Raw genomic sequence first — 24998 nt, forward strand, 5'->3', positions numbered from 1 at the left:
GTTTCATGTCTTCAGTCTGAAGAAGGGTCTCAACCCGACACATCACCCATTCCTTCTCTCCAGAGATGCTGCCGGTCCCGCTGAGTTACTCCAACATTTTGTGTCTATCGTCTGTGGAGGTTTTGGATAGATGACGTTTCAGGTCAGGACCCTTCTTCAGACTCAATATTTCGTCGGCCTATTGCCTCGGCAAGACCAAGCTTAGGCTGGGTAGTCATTTCGCTGTACACATGCTCAGTCCACCTTGGCCGACACGATCTCCTGGTTGCAAAACATTTCAACTCCCCTTCCCATGCTGACCTTTCAGTCCTGGACCTCCTCCATTGTCAGTGAGGCCACACGCAAATTGGAGGAACAGCACCTCATACTTCGCATTAGCAGTTTACAACAAGGCGGTATGATTGGGGATGACCACATTGAATGGCGGTGCTGGCTCGAAGGGCCAAATGGCCTACTCCTGCACCCATTGTCTATTGTATGTACGTTGATTTGTCTAATTTCAAGTAACCTCTGCATTCCCTCCCCTCTCCCTCCTTCCCCACATAGTCGTCCTACCAGATCCACTGTTTGCATCCTTGTATCCCTCTTGTTATCACACCTTCCCCCAGCCAACAATGGGCCAATATGGGCTCCGCCTTTCCTGAGGTCATCTGTTGCCGGCCCCGATTTGTTCTGGCCTTTACTCACTTTGTTTATTTCCCCCCTCCCTCCCCCCACCTCTAATTTCAGTCTGAAGAAGTCTGACCTGCAGAGTTCCTCCAGCATTTGTGTTTTCCTCAAGATTCTAGTATCGGCAATTTTAGAGATACAGTGCGGAAACAGGCCATTTGGCCCACAATTTCTAGTGTCCCCAGACTAAGGCTGTTCTTACTTCAGTCAGTCTAAAGTCTCTTGGCAGACCCTGGACTGCTGTCACTGAAAGCCTCCACAAATGAAAACGTTCCAAGCTACCAGTGGCTTGTCAAGGGGCCAGTGAACTAGATGGGTGAGTGAATATGTACATTTGTATACAATCCTATGTGTAGGGGAAAAAGACAGTAGTTAAGGCAGTGACTACGTCAGCAGGTCAGACAATTTGCCCAACCTTCTTTCTCAGTTATTAATGGCACTGACACCATGGTTTCAGGTTTCCAAATTTGGAGATTTTCCAAATGAGAGCTCAGATTCTTACATGGGTAGTAACATACACAACCTAGTCAAAAAGGCAGACAAAGTGCTGGACTAACTCAGCAGGTCAGGCAGCAACTCTGGAAAAAAAGGAATAGGTAACGTTTCAGGGCCAGGACCCTTCTTCAGACTGAAAGTGGGAGGAGGAGGAGGGGGGGTGTGAAGCGCTGGTGGCAAGATAACACCAGGACCCATTGGGACAGATAACAAAATTATCTCAGGCAGGGTCAAAGATCTTATAGCGCAGCTCCGCTGTAAGATCTTTGGGCAGGGTGGTGCCCTGGTGGGCCCATTGTTGGCTAGAGAGGGTGTGAACTCAGGAGAAATACAATGTGGTGAGAAGAAGGGTCTCGACTCAAAAGGTCGCCCATTCCTTCTAACCAGAGATACTGCCTGTTCCGCAGAGTTACTCAGGCATTTTGTGTCTATCTTCTGAGGAGAGCTGAGGAACTGGTTAAACGACTAGGGAGGAGGAAGTGGGCAGGAGTGTAGGTGGAAGTGATTTAAAATTAACAAATTCAATGTTCATACCGCTGGGTTGCAGGCTATCCAAGCGAAATATGAGGTGTTGTTCCTGCAATTTGCATGTGTTCTCACTGTGGCAATAGAGGAGGCCCAGAACAGAAAGGTCAGTATGGGAATGGGAGTTGAAATGGTTGGTAACCGGGAGATCCCCTGGGCCTCAGCGGACCAAGCGTAAGTGTTCATTGGTTGGCATGGGTCTATGGTTGGTCTCGCCGATGTATAGGATGCACATTGGGAACAGCAGATGCATTAGATGAGATTAGTAGATGAGAAGAAAGTAACTTGCTGTGGAATTATATTTATAACTACCTTCCATTTGGAATAACCCATGAATAGAATTTACATATGAAAATTAGAACCCAAAGGAAATATTTCAGTTCAATATATATATAGTGTTATCAAGCTTTATTTTACATGCGCACTCTTCTAGAGCACAGATTAATGAAGTACATAGCAATACATACCAATAATTTATTCAATAAAAAACTGCAGTTCAATAGAACTTTTGTTTTCTTGTCAAAACTAATCAAATTTACAGGAGGTGAAGGGAAGGTAGTATATTCATCTTAGAATATAGATTTCATGTACATAATATTTCAATATATGCATTTGAAAAATAAAATATAGGATATTCCCATCTCAATTTTAATCAGCACCAGTCACCACATTCTGACCAATGGGTGCAGGCAGAATTGGATAGTGGACACAGTTTATAAAAAAATGCTTTCCCCCCCCAGAAACGTGAATTGTGGCAGTTTCAAACCAATAGATGTAACTGGTAGCCAAGTGGTGCGTTTTCATCGGATGGGGGGGGGGGGGGGGGGGGGGGGGGGGGGGGGGGGGGGGGGATTTAACAAATTGGATTATGTATGAATGATCTGAGTTTTACAAGTTGCAAACATTAGGACTAAGTTAATCTCAAAAGAACAAAAGCACTTTTCCATTCCCATTAATTTTATACAAACCCCAGAAGGGGTTGAGTTAACATTCACTTATTGTGGTATTGTAAATCCCTGCAATTCTTCCCTCTCCCCATATCCTGAGATGCTAACCTGAGACTTGCCACAGATTCAGGACACTGTCAACACTGGGTTATGGTTTGTGGTACGATTCCAAATAGACTGGCAGGAACTGGAGCATTTTTTAATTGCTATTCTACCATAGCAAGAACATTGGCATATGCAGAATTCTCTATCAAAATACCTGATTCAGAAGTTAATAAGTGGTATGATTTTAAAGAGCAAAAATAAAAACATTGGTAAATGAAAGGAATGAATATACTACCTTAAACTTCATTTACATTTGATGAGAACAATTCAATAGCCATAATTGATATGCTATCATTCTACAATTACAATAGCATACAGCACACCTTTTTAGATGACGTCCATGATGAGAAGACAAGAATCCATTTATGAGAGACATTAGTTACACAATTAAGTTTCTTCACTGTTCGCTCCCCAGGGGCACTGACATCAACGACCACAATGGCCTAGAATTTCATGCAATGAGTTGAAGCAAACTGCTAATTTCCTACTAAATAATCATGCATAATGATTTGTCTCTGGCCATAATAAAATATAAATGTGCATTACCCTATTGTATAAAGAGAAAGATCGTACACATTAGTTGAAGAAATATGCATAAATTGGTGCAATCTGAGCTGCTGTATATTTATATAGAAACATTTCAAAAAGGTGATCAAGGGTACACAGTACAATAAAACTTTCAATAAATGTACAAATGTCATACAGAAATGCATTATTGAAAACAATTGACTATACAAGTATAAATGTACCTACAGAAAATAGACCACATTAAAGCTGACCATTGATGATTCAGTTCAAAAGGGAGGCAGCTTGTTATCTGATGATGATGATATGATTTGTTATCTCAAATCAATCTGTACTCAGAATGGGGAAGGGCAAAGTTTTTTTTTCTGTTTAAACGACAGGAACTTTGAAAAAAAAAAATCTATGATTAATGTATATAATAGAGCAAGTTGTCCAATCCTGTAAATATATTTAAATTTCAATGCATGCAGCAAAATTGGCTTTGAGAGAAAATAATTTTGGCTTTTTTCTCTGAATGCAATAATCTGTAAACACACAAAAAAAAAAACTTTCTACCCAATCACTAGTTCACAAGATTGGTCTGTACACACATTGGTCTGTAAAGCCAAGCAAAGTTAGAGTCAGTTTTGCCAAGGGTAGGTGACTTGTCAACACATGAATGTATTTTTTTTTTTTTTTAATCACCAACCTCACCTCTAAATCTTACACTCTTATTATAGAAGACCAAATAAAGTTGGGTCATAAATTCGAGATGTCCATTCAAACCAGAAATTCATTGTGAATAAGCTCATGCAGTTTCAAATTACTAAAAAATGCCAATTAATCAATTGCATATTAGGTTAAAAAGGATTAAAACCATCATCTGTTTTTAAGTCTTCCGGCATTTTGACAATGCTGATTTGTCGCACTCCATTCAATCAGTTGACATGTTCGTTTCCTCATTAGTATTCTTGCCTTTGTTGGCACTGTTCATTAGTCCCATTCTATCACCACTTCAATCATTCTGATACAATGGAGACCATAGGCAGATGCTCATCAAATAAAATTGAAATTAAGCACCAACCTGCATCAACCAACAATTTATAGACGGCTAAATATAACGGGATGCAGGAGAAACTGTACAGCTTAAATGGAATTTCTTTTAAACACTTCAAAAATCATTTCAAGTGTAAATTGTATTCTTCTCGTTAACATCTTTCGCTTGGTTGAGATGCAATTCTTCCAGGAACTGGCCCCACTACAGATGAAAATGTCAGATACACAGCTGTCAAATACATTTGCTGTCTTCTGACTCATGTTATCTTGATGATAGCAGATTTGGCGAGAAGGATTCAGTTCACTAACCTATGGGGAAAAAAAGGGAAAGGATTAGAATAAACTTGGCTTCATAAGTATACCTCTCCTTCAACTTCTCCAATGTTATAATTACATAACTTCCAATAACCCAGTATAAATGCACTCTACTCAAAATATGAAGCAATCAACTGTAAATAGGACTAGAGAACGTTCAGAAACATCACCACAGAAATCTAAAACTAGTTTTTGACTTGAGGAAGGGAGCTTGTCGCATGATTGCTCTGGCATTAAAAATAACTCATTTAGGATATTAAAAGTAGTATCAGATGCGGTCAGTGGGTTACAGTTTACTGAGGTAATGCAACTGGTGCTGATGTGGAGATGGTCGAGAGCTGCAAGGTCCTGGATGGAAATATTTCCACCAATTTGACCTGATCCATTCACATCAATGACATGACCAAGAAAGCATACCAACTCCTCTACTTCCTCAGAAGACTAAGGAAATTTGGCATGTCTCAATCACTCTAACCAATTTCAGTGGTTGAATGGTCCTTTATTGTCAAATGGTACAGTGAAATTTCATTTACCTTAGCCATACCAAAAAAAACCAACAAGATACAAAATTACATAAAGATTAAACATAAACAGCCACCACAGCGGTGTATGAGAATACCCAGGCCACACAGCATAAGCGGAGACCCACAGCCATCAGTTCAATGTCCGGGCCACACACACACACTCCTTCACCGTGATGTGACCAGAGTTGTACCGACCGCTGTCATTCTGCACTCCCTGTCCACCCAAACAGTCAGAAAGCCGTCCATGACCCCACAAACACCAAGATCACTGCACTCAGGGCACTGCCTCCGAGTCCCCACCAGTGCAGGCACCACGTCCATCTTGTCTTTTCGGCGACTTCACATTCCTCGCTGTGATGGGAGCCAAATAACTTATACCATCTTCCTCCTTTTATCCCGCGGTCGGGGCGATCAAAGCTCCCGCGATCAGGTCAGCGATCGAAGCTCCTGTGATCGGGGCGATCGAGGTTCTTGCGATCAGGGCGGTCGAAGCTACCGAAGTCGATCCCTAACAAAGGGACTGTCAGCTCCATGATGTTAAGGCCGCAGTGTGGACGGGGATACGATACAGAAAAAGTCTCATCTCTGTCAAAGAGAGAAAAAAAGTTTCCTCCCACACATTCCCCCCCCCCCCCCCCCCCCCCCCCCCCAGAAAGCATTCTGTGTGGATGAATCAGTGTGGTACGGCAAATGCTCTGCCAAAGTCCACAAGAAATTGCCACCCAGTCCATCACACAAACCAGCCCCAGCCCCTATCCACACTTCATCTACATTTCACTGCCAACATAAGCACTCACATCCCAGCCATCATTCTCTCTTCTCACCTCCCTTATCGGGCACTCGTTCACTTTTTGTACTACTTGTGTTATACTTGTGCATAATATGATTGCACCCATGTTTGGTACGATCAGCCTGGATAACACACAAAAACACATTACTGTCAGTACACTTGACAATATTAAATCCATACTTGAATCAGAAGCACCCAAATCTAATGAAAGACTCAAGCACAAAATTGACACCACTTTATATTTCAGGTGCCACATTAATGAGACAAAGAATCTGCAATATCTGCCTCATGTGGATGCAGGGTATCTTGCTGCCACTTCAGTTCCAGACATTAAGGTTGCTGAAGAATCTAAGGCAGGATTCACAGGCTGCAATGAGGCAGGTGGTGCCTGATGGTGTTGTGAAGTGGGTTGCTTGCTCCTTCTCCCATTTGGTTTGGTCTGGTTGGTCTGAAGGCAGCGATACATGCTGCTCAATAGCTTTCTGGATGCTGCTGCTCCTCCATACGAGCGGTTACACGAGTCGAGTCAATGAAGGCGTTTTATTCCCATGAAGACAGCGAATGCCCATTATATGCTTCTTCTATCCTCTTGGGAATTTCTTGTCTTGACAAAGCTCAGAGTGCTTGTTTCAGAGATTCAGTGCTTCAAGAGCGTTCACTCCAACATCCACGCCAACTACCACCTGATCGAGAGGCGTCGAGGAGGTGAGAGGTGTCGAGGCCGCAGAACCAGATCAAAGGCAAAGAAGGACTTTGGTCGTGCCGCATTTGAGCCGTGGTTGGGGCTGGGGTCGGCGCCATGGAGGTGTCCAGAGAGGACCTGGCAGCAATAGTGGAGTGGTCAATGCGGCGGTCGATGAGGGCCTTGACCAGCGGACGATGATGGACCATATGGAAGTGAGGACGCCGCTGCCGGGGGAAGGAACAAAAGAGGAACCGGCATGGTGGGACCGCTGTGAGGGAGGGGGAAGAACCCGACGTGAAGGTACTTTGTAACATTGTCAGCGCCGTACGTGGCGACTATTTGCTTTCCTTGGGTATGCAAGCAAAGAATTTCACTGTGACCTGTTACATGTGACAATAAAGTATTACATTCAATTCAAAGGCCTAGCATCAAGCATGCTGACAACATGGGCCATTCAACGAAGCTAATCAAAGCCTTGTACTGGGGACTATAACATGGGAGAAACGTCAAACATTTGGTTCACCTTTCCTGTCAAATGAAGATTATGTTCAAAGGGTATTGTTGGTAGATTTCTCAGGTAGATAGAAATGCTGGAGAAACTCAGCGGGTGAGGCAGCATCTATGGAGCGAAGGAATAGGCGACGTTTCGGGTTGAGACCTTTCTTCAGACTGATGTGGGGCCTAATGTAAGCTGTACTTGTCTCTTAACCATAGAAACAATTGGAGTCCATTTGTGCTCAGGAGCTTGTGAATTTGATACCAGGTTTGATGATGATATCCTAGTCTCTGTCACACACGTCACAACGTTAATGGGCGGAAGCGTCTGCAGATGAACAAAAGGCCTCTGGAGCAGGAAAAAAGCCTCTTGATTATTAAAAATTAATAAATATTTCTGGTGTGAATTCATGATCATATCCTTCATAATGGAAGAGGAATCATGTCAGAGGAATTAAGAGATACCCTTATCATGATTACCCTAGTTAAGCGATTCAGTAATTTGTTTTCTTGTTCACCACAGGAGCTAGGAGCCTTGTCTACCACCACCTCCAAAAGGCCAAAGACCTCCTCTCTAATTCACAAGAGGGAATCTGTGCATCCAGCGGTTCAACAGACATGATCCCCACTTCATAACAAATCCACGATAATTTAGACTGCAATGCTAACCATTGTACGTGACACATTTCAAAAGCAACATTCCGACATGGACAGTTGAGTACAACTCTAAAGGGCTCACTGACTGCACAGCACTTTGGGAAGTCTTGATGCACGCTTTATAAATGAATGTCCTACCTTCACAAATACATAAATTAGATCTGTGATTGAGCTTAGATTTTTGTAAAAGAAAGTACTTTATTAAACAAGACCTCAATTCAAGAATTAAATCCAACAATAATAAATAGTGTGACTTGGGACCCAAGTTGGTTGTGTTTCCATGTACCTGCTGCCCTCATCCTTGATTCTAACAGCCATGAATTTGTCTTAGGTAGCAAAATGGATGTACTGCAATGCCATATATGGAAACACCAGACCCTTTAACTTACAGGTGGACGGAATTGCAGTATTTTCACGATGCCAAAACAGGGTCTATTTGCAGCAGGAAGGTTTGTAACATTTGGAAAGACGAGAGGAATTGTCAATAAAAGGAGCAGATCCTCACAAAACATTCAAAATCATGCACCTTAGTGTCCCAAGTAGAAAATAAAATCAAGAATAAACAGAAAGTGCTGGAGTGACTCGGCGGGCTAAACTCTTAGAAAATAATGGATAATGTTTTTGGTTGGGACCTTTGTTCAGACCCAAAATGCCATTCCATTGTGAATTAAGCCAAAATGTTCTGTATATTTCAAATGTACTCAATACAAAGCGCAGGCCAGAAAAGTGACATGAACCCGACTATCAGTTTGACAAATTACTCCAGATCATATTTTATTGACTGTCAAACACTGGTTCAGTTCACTACATAACTAATACATTGACAGTACATGAAGATATGCCTGAATGTTAAAATAGTGCCAGCTGTACCACACCACCTATTCTGTGGCTAAATTGATTCTGGCAGCACAGAGGTCTCGGCCACAAATGATATAATTATTGCGATTTTACTCAAAATGCAACAGAATACTCTAATGGAATCATTTTACCCAAACCAGAGTGATGAAGCCAGCACATAAAGATAAATAAAACAGTCAGCAACTTAAGCAAATTGAAAATAAGATGCCTGTGTGTTGGTAGCATCATTCTTTGCAAAGTATTTGCCTGTTGAGAACTATTGTACATGTTGAGAACTAAACAGCCATTAAATAAAAGCTTAAAACCATTTATTAGCATGTGGTATCTCAAGTATCACCACGGACTGCAACAATTCTTGCTTAAAAACGCCCAAACCCTAGGGTAAAAAGAGCGCACCTAATTAACAGTAGAATGTCATTCAATTATTGGCTCTAGAGATCATCTGGACAGATGTGATATGGAACAAGTAGTCAGTTATTTGAGTCACATAAGTCTCTATGGTGAATTCTCAATAGGGAAAAGTTGAATTCAAAGCAAGATTGTGAACATTCAACCTTGATAATTGTTAGGAATCGTAAGCTAACAAATTGTGCTGACTACTGTGGAATTGAGAACTTCTCAATTCTATTTCTATGAAATTGTTGAGCAATAGTAAGAACAGGTGTGCTTCAGGCCACACAAAGGCTCCAGTATAAGGAGAAACAGCTTGATACTCAATTTGATAGTTCAGATGTATTTATTGACAGTATTGTGAGCAGAGGGTAGAGAGAGGCAGAGGCAGAGGCAGAGGCAGAGGCAGAGGCAGAGGCAGAGGCAGAGGCAGAGGCAGAGGCAGAGGCACAGACACAGACACAGACACAGACACAGACAGAGTAGAGCAACAGCTGAGAATTTGATAAGGACATCCATTTAGAACTATGAAAGAAAAAAGTCAACGTTTTTTAAAGTGAATGTAAAGGCTCCTGAGCAGTTCAGTTCTCTTGATACTGAAAAACATAGATAATGAATTACACTATTTTATGAAACTATAAAAGAGAAACTGCTCACCCTCAAGCATGATGCAATAATTTCTGAAACAAGTACAGGTCTTGTTTACACCGTGCTTAAAACATGGATAGGCAGTGGAATCTCTAATGGCATACATCATTCAAAATAAAATATGTCATGAGCCATTTTTGGAAAACATTTTCTTTCATTTCTGTGGAACATTTTCAGCTCCCTGGAGACTAAAAATAGCAATTCATCTTCCAAGAAAATGCCAAGATTTAGTTTAGGAAACATTCTTTGCAATTGTGCCTCGAAAGACAAGTGTTTTACACAATATTTAACTCTCTACTTTAAAAAAACCCTTCATCCTTGCATTCGACTTTGCACCCACTTGCAAAAATCCTTAAAGTGCTGCCTAATAAGTCTGTGCCCATCTTTCCCCAGCTTGGAATCAAGTACAGTCTGGCTCGTTTACAAATGACCGTGCTTAAAACATGGATAGGCAGTACATCTCTAATGGCATACTCCGGTTGGCCAAACTATGTCATGAGCCATTTTGGAAAACATTTTCTTTCATTTCTGTGGAAACCGTCAGCTCCCTGGAGACTGAAAATAGCAATTCATCTCCCAAGGACTTGAGAAAATGCCAAGATTTAGTTTAGGAAACATTCTTTGCAATTGTGCCTCGAAAGACAAAGGTTTTACACAATATTTAACTCTCTACTTAAAAAACCCCCTTCATCCTTGCATTCTACTTTGCACCCACTTGCAAAAATCCTTAAAGTGCTGCCTAATAAGTCTGTGCCCACCTGCATGCAGGTGCAGCAGGCAGTAAAGAAAGCGAATGGTATGTTAGCTTTCATTGCAAAAGGATTTGAGTATAGGAGCAGAGAGGTTCTACTGCAGTTGTACAGGGTCTTGGTGAGACCACACCTGGAGTATTGCGTACAGTTTTGGTCTCCAAATCTGAGGAAGGACATTATTGCCATAGAGGGAGTGCAGAGACGGTTCACCAGACTGATTCCTGGGATGTCAGGACTGTCTTATGAACAAAGACTGGATAGACTTGGTTTATACTCTCTAGAATTTAGAAGATTGAGAGGGGATCATATAGAAACTTACAAAATTCTTAAGGGGTTGGACAGGCTAGATGCAGGAAGATTGTTCCCGATGTTAGGGAAGTCCAGGACAAGGGGTCACAGCTTAAGGATAAAGGGGAAATCCTTTAAAACCGAGATGAGAAGAACTTTTTTCACGCAGAGTGGTGAATCTCTGGAACTCTCTGCCACAGAGGGTAGTCGAGGCCAGTTCATTGGGTATATTTTAGAGGGAGTTAGATGTGGCCCTTGTGGCTAAAGGGATCAGGGGGGTATGGAGAGAAGGCAGGTACAGGATACTGAGTTGGATGATCAGCCATGATGATATTGAATGGCGGTGCAGGCTCGAAGGGCCGAATGGCCTACTCCTGCACCTAATTTCTATGTTTCTATGTTTCTATGTTTCCCCAGCTTGGAATCCCTCCGGATTCCTGCCCTTGTCACAGTACAACATGGCTCGGTTACAAATGACTACGTGCGACTATTAATGGTTTATTATTCCCTGTGGTCCTTCTCAACCGTTAACACCTGATCATTCACTTCCAATAGAGCTTTGTTATCAATTGGGTGTGACTGCATGCATGTAATTCCATTTGTATCCATCTGGGTACAATTACAGAATCAATTGAAAAGCACTTTCCCTCAGTTACTTCCCCAATCTATCACCTGCATACTGCCAATTGACAGTGTCCAAAAGCTGCAGTTTTAAAATGCACGCCAATAATACTCAGATCTATCTTCTGACCTTCTAATGAGAAGACATTTTCATTCTTTTGTTCATTGACAATTCTGTTCATGGCAGATGTGGCCGAAACAATGTCTTCACAATTGTGAAGTCACATGGTGCGGAGATGAGTTTTCCATTAGCAATCTGCATCAACAATCCCAACCTTGTTCTATCTCATCACTTTCTACTTTCGGATAGGCACATGGATATGCAGGGAATGGAGGGATATAGATTATGCGTAGATAGATGAGAGAAGGTCTTGACATTGTGGGCCAAAGGGACTGTACTGTTCATGTGCTGAATGTCTTAGAAAACCCTCGCGGTGAATGTACAAAGTTCGTACAGACAGTGGCGGACTGTCCAGGGTGTCAGCTTGCCTGATGGCAAGTGGGCCCCTGATGAAGTGGGCCCCCTTTGTCTCCAGACAACCAATATTTTTTAGACCCAGTCCGCCACTGCGTACAGACAGCACCCATAGTCGGGATGGAACCCGGATCTGTGACGCTGAATGAGCTGTATGGCAGCAGTACCTCTGTGCCATCGTGCCGCCCCGTGTATCCACTGACTAGTGCTGGCTGCAGTTCCCAGATCAGCTCGCGTCCCCGGGACTGGCTACAGTTCCCAGGTCACGATAACGAATTGAAAAAAAAAAAACGCCTGTGGGCCGGATGATTTCAGGTTACGGGCCGGATTCGGCCCGTGGGCCGTAGGCTGGTGACCCCTGCCCTAAAGCTTTAGTTTAGTTTATTATTGTCACGTGTACCGAGGTACAATAAAAAACTAGCGTGCTATCCCCAATCTATTCCTCTCATGATTTTGTATCCTCTAAGATCACCTTAGATTCCTTTTATTTGTTCCTTGCACCCCAAGGAATAAACCCCTAGCTTGTACAACCTTTCTCTACAGCTTAGTCCTTCGAGTCCTGAGCCTTTCTTTGGACATCGTGCTGCATCCAGTCTTGAAACGACATGGTCCGATGAGGAATGCGATTGTTCTACACCCAGAGGTGTGGAATAAACCTGGCCAGGTAATCTAAGTTTCAGTAGGGGAGCATTTTTGAGAACAGTAACCATGATGCCACAATTTACAGGTAGTTATGCTTACAGTACCCTCCATAGTGTTTGGGACAAAGACCCATCATTTATTTATTTGTCTCTGTACTCCAATATTTGAGATTTGTAATAGAAAGAAATCACATGCGGTTAAAGTGTACATTGTCAGATTTTAATAAAGGCCATTTTTATACATTTTGGTTTCACCATGTAGAGATTACAGCAGTGTTTATGCATATTCAACCTATTTCCAGGCACCATGATGTTTGGGACACAGCAATGTCATGTAAATGAAAGTAGTCATGTTTAGCATTTTGTTGCATATCCATTGCGTGGAATGACTGCTGGAAGTCTGCGATCCATTCACATCACCAGTTGTTGGGCGACTTCTCTGGTGATACTCTGCCAGGCCTGTATTGCAGCCATCTTTAGCTTATGCTTGTTTTGGGGGCTAGTCCCCTTTAGTTTTTTCTTCAGCATATAAAAGGCATGCTCAATTGAGTTCAGATCGGGTGATTGACTTAGCCACTCAAGAATTTACTTTTTTTTAGCTTTTGAAAAACTCCTTTGTTGCTTTAGCAGTATGTTTGGGATCATTGTCTTGCTATAGAATGAACCTCCGGCCAATGAGTTTTGAGGCATTGTTTGAACGAGCAGATAGGATATGTATATACACTTCAGAATTCATTATGCTACTACCATCAGCAGTTGTATCATCAATGAAGATAAGTCAGCCAGTTCCTTCAGCAGCCACACATGCCCAGGCCGCAAACTATAACCAGGCCATCCTTTTTTTTTGCAGCTAACGAGTTTGCATCTTGCAGTGTAGGCTCTGTATTCCTGTTCATTAAGTCTTCTGCTGACAGTGATCATTGACAAATCCACACCTGACTCCTGAAGAGTGTTTCTGATCTGTCTGACAGGTGTTTGGGGATTTTTTTTTATTATGGAGGTAATTCTTCTGTCATCAGCTGTGGAGGTCTTCCTTGACCTGCGTGGTCCCTTTGCGATTAGCAGGCTCACCAGTGCTCTCTTGTAAACACAGCTGTAATTCCTAATGGTGAAACCAAAATGTACCAAAATGGCTTTTATAAAATCTGCCAATGTGCACTTTAACCGCATGTGATTTTTTTCTATTACAAATTTCAAATTGTGTACAGAGGCAAATAAGTAAATGATGGGTCTTTGTCCCTAAATATATATGAAGCAGGAAAAAAGTATACATGAAATTAGAAAGGCTAAAAGGGACCATGAAATGTCCGTGTCAAATAAGATTAAGACAAATTCCAAAGCATTTTATATACACATAGAAATATGCATACATATGTGTATGGAGTAATACAACTAGCTCAGAAAAGAGTAGGACCCCTAAAGGACAAAAGAGGTGATTTCTGCTTGGTGTCAGAGGAAGTGGGCATGGTCCTTAACGAATGTCACAATGTTCGACATGGAGAAGGGCACGGATAATTGAGAGATTAGGAAAGTAGACAAAAATGCTGGAGAAACTCAGCAGGTGAGGCAGCATCTATGGAGCGAAGGAATAGGTGACGTTTCGGGTCGCGACCGTTCTTCGGACTACGGGGTGAAGGAATAGGTGACGTTTCGGGTCTATACCCCTCTTCAGACTGAAAGATATTACTTAGGGAATTACATACTGAAAGAAAATTTCTTTAGGAAAGATAATTTTGATAAACTAGATCCTATCAATATTAAGAGGGAGTTGGTGGCTTGAAAAATGGTAGGACCCTTAATAGCATTAATGTACAGATCCCTCAGAAGGATCTTGGGGTCCTAGTCCATAGCTCCACCAAGAAGGCACACAATTAAATAAGGTGGTAAAGAAGGTATGTGATCAGGAAGTCATGTTGCCGATGTATAACATTTTGGCTGGACCACATTTTATGCAGTCTGGTTCTCACACAATAGGGAGAGGTTTTGAAATGGGTGCAGAAAAGGTTTACCAGGATGTTGCCTGGATTGTAGTGTTAGCTCGAAGGACAAATTGAATTGTTTCTCTGGATCATTGAAAGCTGAGGGGCAACCCTGATAGAATTAAAAAATCATGAAAGGTGTAGATAGAGATAGATGTTTAGATACAATGTAAAGTTTAAGGTGGATCCTAGACAGACACGTGCATAGGCAAGGAACGGAGGTATATGGACCATGCTCAGGCAGATGGGATTACTTTATATAGGCATCATGTCAGTGCAGACATGGAGCTGAAATGCCTGTTCCTCTGTTGTAATGTTCTATGTTCTGATAAAATCTCGTATGAATATAGTGCTCAGCCTTGATCTTAATGATGTACTTACTTTGAAGTCAGTGGAGGGGTTTACTGGATTTACTCTAAGAGTTATCTTGAGGAAATGTTAAACTGATAGATTTTGTATTGTGTGGAATTTAAAAGAATGAATGAAGGTGAGCAATAAGCATGGTCCAAGGATAAAGGATCGTGACTTTAAGACAAATGATGAGAACTTTTCAAGATTTTTATCTTTGGATTTCCATGTGTTAAAGTGTTGTGCAAGCAGTATATCCTGACAGAAAGACAGACTAGGGATATTGGAACAGGGCTGGAAAATAGAAGTTGTTGTATAGTCTTGCTCATATTCAAGTTGCTGGACTATTTGTCAAGGCAGAAAAGATGAACAAAGCACCAAAAGGCAATCTTATATATGGTTGAGAAAAATTATTACGTTGGACCATTGATTTAATAACTAAATTATAAAATAAATATGCATCATGACTGCCAAACCAAGTAGCAGTTGAAACTTAAACGATTAATATTTTGGCTGTGGGAAAACATGAAACATTTTGATGAATATTAAAATGAGGCAATGACATTCTTCATTTGTGACTGCTTTGTGAGATTGGTTTATTATTGTAGCGTATACTGAGATACCGTGAAAAACGTGTTTTGCATGTTAATCTGGCAAATTATACCAGTATATAAAGTATTGCAAAAGAGAAATTGAGAGTGCAGAATATAGTATTACGACTACAGAGAAAGCGTAGAAAAAAAGTTCAAGGGCCAATTACAAGTCTGTTCAACAGTTGACACCACAGGGAAGAAGTTATTCTTGAATCTGGTGATACATCATTTTAAGCTTACTTGTATTGTGCCTGACAGGAGAAATAATAAAAGAAAGAATAATCAAGATCCTTGATTACATTGGCTGCTCTTTCAAGACAGCATTGTGTACATTGAGTCAATAGCTGGTTTGAGTGATGGACTGGTCTGCGTTCACAACTCTGTAATTTTGTGCAGTCTTGGGAAGAGCAGTATCACACCAAGTTGTGATGCATCCAGATAGAATGCTTTCTATGCTGCACTGTAGAAAATGGCATGGGTCATTACAGACAGGCCAAGTTTTTATTAGGTTTCTGAGAAAGTAGAGTAAGCATGCAGGTACAACAGGCAGTGATGAGATGAAAGCTAGCCTTCATAACGAGAGGAGTTGAGTATAGGAGCAAAGAGGTCCTTCTGCAGTTGTATAGGGCCCTGGTGTATTGTGTGCAGTATTGGTCTCCTAATTTGATGAGGGACATTCTTGCTATTGAGGGAGTGTGGCGTAGGTTCACGGGGTTAATTCCTGGGATGGCGGGACTGTCATATGATGAAAGAATGGAGCAACTGTGCTTGAATTTTCTGGAATTTAGAAGGATGAGAGGGTACCTTATAGAAATATAAAATTATTAAGGGATTGGACAAGCTAGATGCAGGAAACATGTTCCTGATGTTGGGGGAGTCCAGAACCAGGGGCCACAGTTTAGCAATAAGGGGTAGGCCATTTAGAACTGAGATGAAGAAAAACGTTTTCACCAAGAGTTGTGAATCTATGGAATTCTCTGCCTCAGAAGGCAGTAGAGGCCGATTCACTGGATGCTTTCAAAAGAGAGTTAGATAAAGCTCTCAGGGCTAGCGGAATCAAGGATTATGAGAAGGCAGGAATGGGGTACTGATTGTGGATGATCAGCCATGATCACATTGAATGACGGTGCTGGCTCGAAGGGCCGAATGGCCTACTCCTGCATCTAATTTCTATGTTTCTATTTTTCTATGATGTGTTTTCATGGCCATAACGTCAATGTGATTGGACCAAGACAAATTGTTGGTTATATTTACATTTAAAAACTTGATGCTCTTGACCATCTCCATTTCAGCATCATTGGCAAAGATTGTGGCATATACTCCACACCACTTCCTGTAGTTGACGACCTGCTCCTTCATTTACACCAGATCGTGGTAATTTTGCAAAAATCTAGATTTTGTTACATTCAATTTTGTAATAAGGTAATTCAATTTTTCCACTCAAATTTGAATCTGGTCATTTCAACTACTTTTCTGTCTGTAGAAAGAGGTGCCAAGAAACAGCCCCATCTCAAATCTCGAATACTTTTCCACATTTGTTTACGTAATAGTGCAATATAAATATGGAAGCGGTATTCTAAAGAGGCACATTTCATAGCTTAAATAACTCAAAGAAGAAGCGAAGCTCAACTACCCTCAAATCCAAATATGAAGGGAACACCATCAATGATATAATTTCCTCAATTTAAAAGCAGTGAAACCATGCCCAAGCAACCTCATCATTCAGGAACATCGCCAATTTCTTGTCACAGTACCATTATAATTTTAATCCGTTTAGAAATGAAAGCCCAATTGTGAAATCGTGGGTCTAGAAGAACACCAAGTGCCATGCTTTCAAAATATTCCCTGGATATTTTGATTTTTGTTATTGAGGCATGGCGGCATGGTGGCGCAGCGGTAGAGTTGCTGCCTTACAGCGAATAAAGCGCCTGAGACCCGGGTTCGATTCCGACTACGGGTGCAGAGTTTGTACGTTTTCCCCGTGACATACGTAGGTTTTCTCCGGGATCTTCGTTTTCCTCCCGCACTAAAAAGACGTACAGGTTTTTAGGTTCATTGGCTTGGTAAATGTAAAAATTGTCTCTAGTGGATGTAGGATAGTGGGAATATGCGGGGATCGCTGGTCGGTGTGGACCTGGTGGGCCAAAGGGCCTGTTTCCCTGCTGTATTCTAAACTAAAAAAACGAATCTAAGCATAGCTTATTACATAAGTGCACAAATGTATGAAAAATATTTTGTGTCCATAAATTTATCCATGTCCTTATTAACAATAATTCAATAAACAAGGACAAACTTGATCTTGAGACTGTAAATTTTTCTGCATGAGCACAAAGATTTGACATCAACGAATGCCTATATTATGTGACCAGGGCTTCAACAGCATTCTTGGAATCAGTGTGACTGAACACCAACTAATCAATTGTATGACATTATCCTGAAATCAAGCATTAAATAAATAATTCAGTCATTAATACTTTCTCATCCTTGAGCAAATCTTATGAAACTTACCTACATACATACATACCCCCCAAAACACAACTGGCTTCACTCAAAGTACACCACAAAAGGTAGGGATTACACACAGAACTTTAAAATGTCAAACTGCACTTGGGTCTCCCAACTATTTAAAAGCAGAGAACTGAAAGAGTGCACACGTGTTATTTTTATTTGTCTGCCTAATCAGTTAATCCCTAAATAGACTGCCTGCACAGTAACTAATTATCTCTTATGTGAAGTATTCAAAGTGCAATAACATAGATGTAACCACAATTGAATAAAATTACAACCAAAAAAATAAGATAATGTTTGATAATGTTTTACATCTCTACTTTCTTAGAAGATTGAGGAGATTCAGAGTGTCCCCATTAATCTAAACATATACCCTCCACTTTTATCTAATGGGGAAGTTTCTTTCAATCTATCATATCTATATACCTCAATCATATCCCTCTTAACCATCTCTAATCCAGGGAGAAGACCTAGTTTTTCTAGCCTCGTAACTGAACTGCTCCATGCCAGTCAACTTCCCGATGAATCTCCTTGCATCCTCACCACGCTATCGCATTCTTCCTTTACTTTTGTGCCCAGAATTGTACATAGCATTCCATCTGAGGTCTAGGCAAGGACTTAACATCACAGCTTAAGGATAAGGGGGAAATCCTTTAAAACCGAGATGAGAAGAACTTTTTTCACACAGAGAGTGGTGAATCTCTGGAACTCTCTGCCACAGAGGGTAGTTGAGGCCAGTTCATTGGCTATATTTAAGAGGGAGTTAGATGTGGCCCTTGTGACTAAGGGGATCAGGGGGTATGGAGAGAAGGCAGGTACGGGATACTGAGTTGGATGATCAGCCATGATCATATTGAATGGCGGTGCAGGCTCGAAGGGCCGAATGGCCTACTCCTGCACCTAATTTCTATGTTTCTATGTTTCTATGAAGTATCAAGTCCCTATTCAATGTCATGATTAATGAAGGCTAGTATCCCATATACATTTCCAACTATACTAACTACTATCAATGATCACTGGTCCTGCTGTTCCTCAATACTTCTGTTCCTCAAGACTACAATTCAGTGTAGGTCTGAGCCTCATTGATACTCTCACAATACAAAAATTCATTTGTCTGGATTAAACGGCAAGTGTCATTTTACACTCATTTCAACACTTTGATAACTCTGCAGCCCAGAACTACCTCCCAAACTATCAACTTTACCAAAGGTAGACACAAAATGCTGGAGTAAATCAGCAGGGCAGGCAGCATCTCAGGAGAGAAGGAATGGGTGACGTTTCGGGTCAAGATCTTTCTTCAGACTTTTCCTACACACATCAACTTTACCAATCTTTATGTCATCTGCAAACTTGCTGATCATACCTCCCAGAGGTGATTCACATATACTGCAGATATCATGGTCTCAGCTCAAATCCTTGTGGGACACCACTGATCACAGACATCCAATCGCATAAACAAGCCTCATCCATCACACTACATTTCCCATTGCCAAGCCAAATTTTGGATCCAGTTACCAACTTGCCTTGGAGTCATGAATGCAAACAAAAAACACCAGCAGATGGCAAAACTATCGGTGTAAGGAAAGAGGAATACAAACAGGACTGCCAGTCCATATTTTCAAAAAAATGAATTCATATGAACACAGACAAGTACTTCCCAAAAAAGTTTTCACCTGATTGAAAAACAAATTAATGGGCCAGATTATGCTCAATACATGCATGGTCACAATTAACCTTTTGTGGGCCCACAAGATAAGTTCAGCAGGTCTAGAATAGTTTTACATGGGTTTCTTGGCCTCCAGTGACACATCCAGTGGGCCCACTCTCAGGAACATTCAAATAAAGTTTAAATAGCTTTACATAAGGGAGAAGGAACAAAGGGAAGAGATAAAGACTTTGCCTTCCATCACAGTGAGGAGATGTTGGAGACTCACTGTGATGGATGTTTATGTAAATTGTGTTAAGTGTGGGTCTTGGATTGTTTTGTAATGTAAAAAACTGTAGAAATGATATTTCGTTCAAACCTAGGTTTGAATGACAATAAATAGCATTCTATTCTATAATTGTTTTACTTAAAGAGGAAGATAACATATCGATTTATAAGCACACATTTAATTAAAAGTTTAAATATTATTTAATTTCTAATTAATATTGAGTCAAACAACCAGTAAAAGAGAATATTTGTGTAAAAAATGAGTGGGCAAGATATACAAAGATAACAGAGAGAAAAGGTATAGAAACCACAAATTCATGTAAGATTCACTGGGGTACAAAGGCATTATTAAGTCGATGTCGATTGACATTCTGATTGACTAGGTCTATAAAAACGATTGGGACGGGGTAACTGTTTTTGATCAAACCTATCCCTTTCACAGTTTGCATTTAAAGAAAACTTAAAGTTCAATGAGTTCATAGAAATATAAAAATAGCTAAAGAAAATCTTGTGGTTATCCAAAAGCTTTGATGGGGCTTTACATGAGGGTTCTAAGGAGATGAAGAAAATGGAAGCTCAAAGATATATTCAATGACTAAAGCAAGGGATGTGACAAAATGCTTAGGCCATAGATGAAGGAACAAAGATTGCAGGACTACAAGACGTAAGAAGGGCAAACCAACAGATAATTTTGAATGCACAAATGGTAGGACTGGAGCCAATAGATACTAGAAAAGTTAAAATGTACAGGTGATTGGATCAATTCAGTATTTGGAATGAGCTGAAGTATATAGATGAGAAATGAGTTGGGCCCATAAAATGTCAAAGTTATTATGGAGAGTGTCACGGTGACAAGGATGCAAAGGGTATTCAAAGAGCAAGATTTCAACATGCATCACGAGAAGTGACGTGCATATCACCACTGACCAAGTTGGCCAAATAATTGAAAGCATTGTTTTCAGACAATGAGAGAACAAAACTAGGAATAAATTTACTGCCTCACTACCTGCTGCTAATATCTCAACTAGTAGAAATAACCACCACATATTCCTGATGTACTCAAATGTTTGCAAAAATCTTCTATCATGTTACAAGACAATGTGGATTCACAGCAGACCAGAAAGCTCAAAGCTGAGTATCCATAATGTGAAGTCGCAATCAGCAGATTCCAACAGAACTGTACAGCCCATGCCGAAGGATATTCTTCAGTCTACTTATGCGATTAGTGAAGACTGCCGAAACCAGGTCCATTACTGTCATTGGCATATCTAACGACGAGATGCCAATCCAGCAAGGACATGACATTTATATGTACATAAAGCAGCAAAAACAAACCCATGCAACAATCAGCAAATTACATTTATGACATTAACAATTACATAACATAACATAACATAACCAACTGGATCTTAGAAAACAACAAGTGCCCCTCTCTCATCTAAACTCCAGTGAATACAAGTTTGCCTGTCAACCTATTTTCCCCCTACAAAACAACGTCTTTATTCCAGGTAGTCGTTTTTTCTGAACTGCTTCTAATGTATTAACATTCTTCCTTGATGGATATTAGAATTGTTCAGTACACTCATTCTCACAGATGCCCCATATAAATGTAGCAAGCCCTCCTCACTTCCCAATGCAATTACCCCTTATAATGACATGCTGCGAGTTTCTAACATCTTGTACCTGCATACAAGGGGCACTGTGGGCGGCACGATGGCGCAACGGCAGAGTTGCTGCCTTACAACGTCAGAGACACGGGTTCGATCCCGATTATGGGTGCCTGTGTGTACGGAGTTTGTATGTTCTACCCATTACCTGTGTGGATTTTCTCCGGGAGCTCCAGTTTCCTCCCATGCTCCAGACGCACAGGTTTGTAGACTAATTGGCTAAAATTGTAAATGATCCCTAATGTGTGTAGGATAGTGTTAATGTACTTTAATTTGTTGATAATTACATACTGCAAGGTTCCATCCACAATGATTCAGAGAATGAAGCAATGCATCCCGCAGACAGCAATACACAGAGAACAATCAAGCATGGACTGATCATCAAACATAGTGCCCTCCATAATGTTTGGGACAAAGACCCGTCATTTTTCCCTTGGGGGGGGGGGGGGGGGGGGGGGGTATTTATTTGCCTCTGTACTCCACAATTTGAGATTTGTAATAGAAAAAATCACGTGGTTAAAATGCACATTGTCAGATTTTAATAAAGGCTATTTTTATATATTTGGTTTCACCATATAGAAATAACCAGCAGAGAGTGATTCATCTCCTGACACCACAAAGCATTGCAGTATCTTCAGGGCATACGTCGAGGGTGAAGTTCCAACAACACAAGTAACTTGTGTTACTATGCCAAAGCTGCTCACAATTGGTTGCCCATCCACACGTTTAGTATGCACTGCCACCAACACCAGTACATTATGGCTGTTGAATGTGCCGTCTCCAAAACCCACTGCAGTTCCTCATCAAGGTTACTTGATATACCTCCAAAACTGATGACCTCTAACAACCAGTGGAAAGGTTGCAGGGGCATGCAAACACCACCAGCTATAGATTCCCCTCAAATCACCAAACATCCCGCCTTAGTAATAAAATCACCATTCTTTCAAGAGTCATGTCTCTAATTCATGCTGCTCTCTAACCAATATTGTACAACTATCCTCACAATATAACTGTTCAACATGGCAATTCACCACTGTCAACTACTTAAAGCAAATTATTGGCAAATCATGAATGCAGCATGTCACAAAATGAATAGAAAGTGGAGACAAGAACTTGGAGACAAGATCCTGAGCAAAATGCACAATTGCTGGAGGAGCTCAGCAGTCAGGTGGCATCTGTGGAGGGAACGGACAGATGACGACGCCTTGACAGATGTCTGAAGGGTCTTGACCTGAAACGTCACCTCTCTCCAGAGATGCCGTGTGACCCGCTGAGTTACTGCGGCTTTTGGCGTCTATTTTCAGTTTCAATAAACCAGCATCTGCAGTTCCTTCCTGTAGATGACATCTTAGGTTAGGAATGTTTCGTTTTAGGCCCTGAACCCTCGTCTGCCCATTCTCTCCACAGATGCTGCTTGACCTGCTGAGCTTCATTAGCACTGGGTTATGCTGGAAATGAATCAAAAACTTATACTTATCTTTGGTGTGCTCCAAATGCACACAATTCTATATATTCATTTACATTCTATTAAACTCCTGGGCACTTCTATTACATATTTCCCTAGATTTCACTCACCTCCTTCCACCATTAAAAGGCAACTTCAGCCTGGAACCCAGCTCTGCGACGATGTCTGTTTAGCACCAGTGAAAGTTCCCACATTCAAGTTCACAACACTCTGAGCAGATATAAGTGAATCAAAATTAAAATCTAACCCATCAGCGTCCATGAGTTCATTATGAATGATGGATTCCACATCACAGTCTAAACTTCCATTGAACATATCCAAGTCCAGGTCACTGGGAAACTTGTCTTGCCCCATAGGTGGAAGAACCATGCTACCAGGATAGGGAGGGCCAGTAAGTGTATCAGACAATCCCATATGCATAGACCGATTGACAGATGACTGAAGCTGGTGTTTTGTGGCGACACTGTTAGAATCTGTTGGTAATGCTACATGATTCATGGAGTTTGACAAGGCACTATCACCAGTAAGTGCAGACGTCCGAGGTGGAGACTGGCGATGCAGTGGATTATGGTTTGCCAGAGTAGACTGGGCAGTGAAGGACGACATCATTGGATCATTATGAATGATCAGATTTCTATGTGAGTTTTGTAAAGACACCACAGAACTCGCTTGAGACATCAGAGGGTCTGTCTGAGTCATCATAACGTCACCATGAGAATCAGACGCAAGCAGATCTTGTAACGTTTGGTTGCCAAACCGGGAAATGGAAGAAAATGTGGCTTGCTTGTTTTCTTGAATAGTTTGCATGGGAGTCTGCCGCAAAGCATTCAAAGCCGGTGGTCCAAATATGGAATTGCTGAAACTGTTTGGGGAACCTAAACCAGAACTCTTTGACCCATAAGTAAAACTTGAGCTTCTCTGCACAATGCTCCCAGGTGATGACTGTTGAGAAGGTGTTAAAGTAATATTGTCCAATAAATCATCCATTAAATGTTCTGTCAATCCATCGTTCAAGTTCATGGTTCCAGCCATGTCAGTTAACCTAGGGAGCTCAACAGTGGACGATTTAGTTGCAGTTGGGGAAACACTGGATGGACTAGAGTAAAGCATGGGAGACAAAGGAGCCGCTTCCTCATCTGGAACATTGTCTAGTTCAGGATTGGCTAATATAGGTGAAAGCCGCCCACTCAAAGTACTGGCATTTGAGTTAGTACGAGAACGAAAGTCTGTCCATACATCAAATTCGTCACTGCTGCGAGATGTTGGGCTTCTTGTGTGCTGTGACGGGCTTTCCACACTAGCTTCTTGTGCAGCTTGCAGGGCTGCCTTCTTCTTTGCTGCTCTACCCCTGCTCTTTGCATATTTATTATTATTATCCATGGAAACTGCACGCCTTCGTGGAGACTTCCCACCTTTTCCACCATCTGGATTGATCATCCACCAAGAACTTTTGCCCGTACCTTCATTCTGAACTCTGACAAATCTGCTATGCAGTGAAAGGTTATGACGAATTGAATTCTGAAAAGGGAAAACAAAAATCAAAATGTTAATAACACAATAGGGAGTCAAAAAATAAAACAAAAACAGCTATTTCATGATGCTTGTGGAAAATCGAAAAAATGTATGTTAATTTAACATCTTGCAAATTACCAATCATCTTTTAAACTGAGGTTTGAAGGAGCTTTTCAATAACATTTATTGGTACTTCCTTTCTGGCTGTGAACAACTCATTGCAGAATGCATCTCAATCATATAGCATTCAAAATATCAAAGCAGTACGCTTGGTTGGTTGGTTGGTGGTAGTAGGGTACAAGAGGATTACACTAGTCATTGAATAATTGGACAAGAAATGGAAAATGACAACAACATTTTGAATAATTGCGATTTTTAGCAGAGAAAATAGCAGATGCCAAAGAAATTGGGCAAGAATTCAAATAGGTCCATTTGGATGTCACAGAGTCTGTCGCACAGCTCATGACCCAGTTTCCATCCCGACCTTATAACCATATAACAATTACAGCAAGGTAACAGGCCATCTCGACCCTTCTAGTCCGTGCCGAACACA

The 24998-nt window shown here is 41.2% G+C and overlaps 1 protein-coding gene across 1 annotated transcript in view; it reads right to left on the reverse strand.

Moving 5' to 3' along the window:
- Positions 1-3350: 3350 nt before the first annotated feature.
- Positions 3351-24998, reverse strand: part of foxo3b (forkhead box O3b) — a 72156-nt gene continuing 50508 nt past the window's right edge. Inside the window, exons 2-3 of the mRNA XM_055634978.1 lie at positions 23044-24451; positions 3351-4610 (exon numbers count right to left, since the gene is read on the reverse strand). Of these exons, the coding sequence (XP_055490953.1) occupies positions 23069-24451 (1383 nt within the window). The 3' untranslated portion in view covers positions 3351-4610; positions 23044-23068. The remainder of the gene's footprint in view (positions 4611-23043; positions 24452-24998) is intronic.

Source organism: Leucoraja erinacea, chromosome 5 (genome assembly GCF_028641065.1).
Source record: "Leucoraja erinacea ecotype New England chromosome 5, Leri_hhj_1, whole genome shotgun sequence".
Lineage (NCBI taxonomy): Eukaryota > Metazoa > Chordata > Chondrichthyes > Rajiformes > Rajidae > Leucoraja > Leucoraja erinaceus.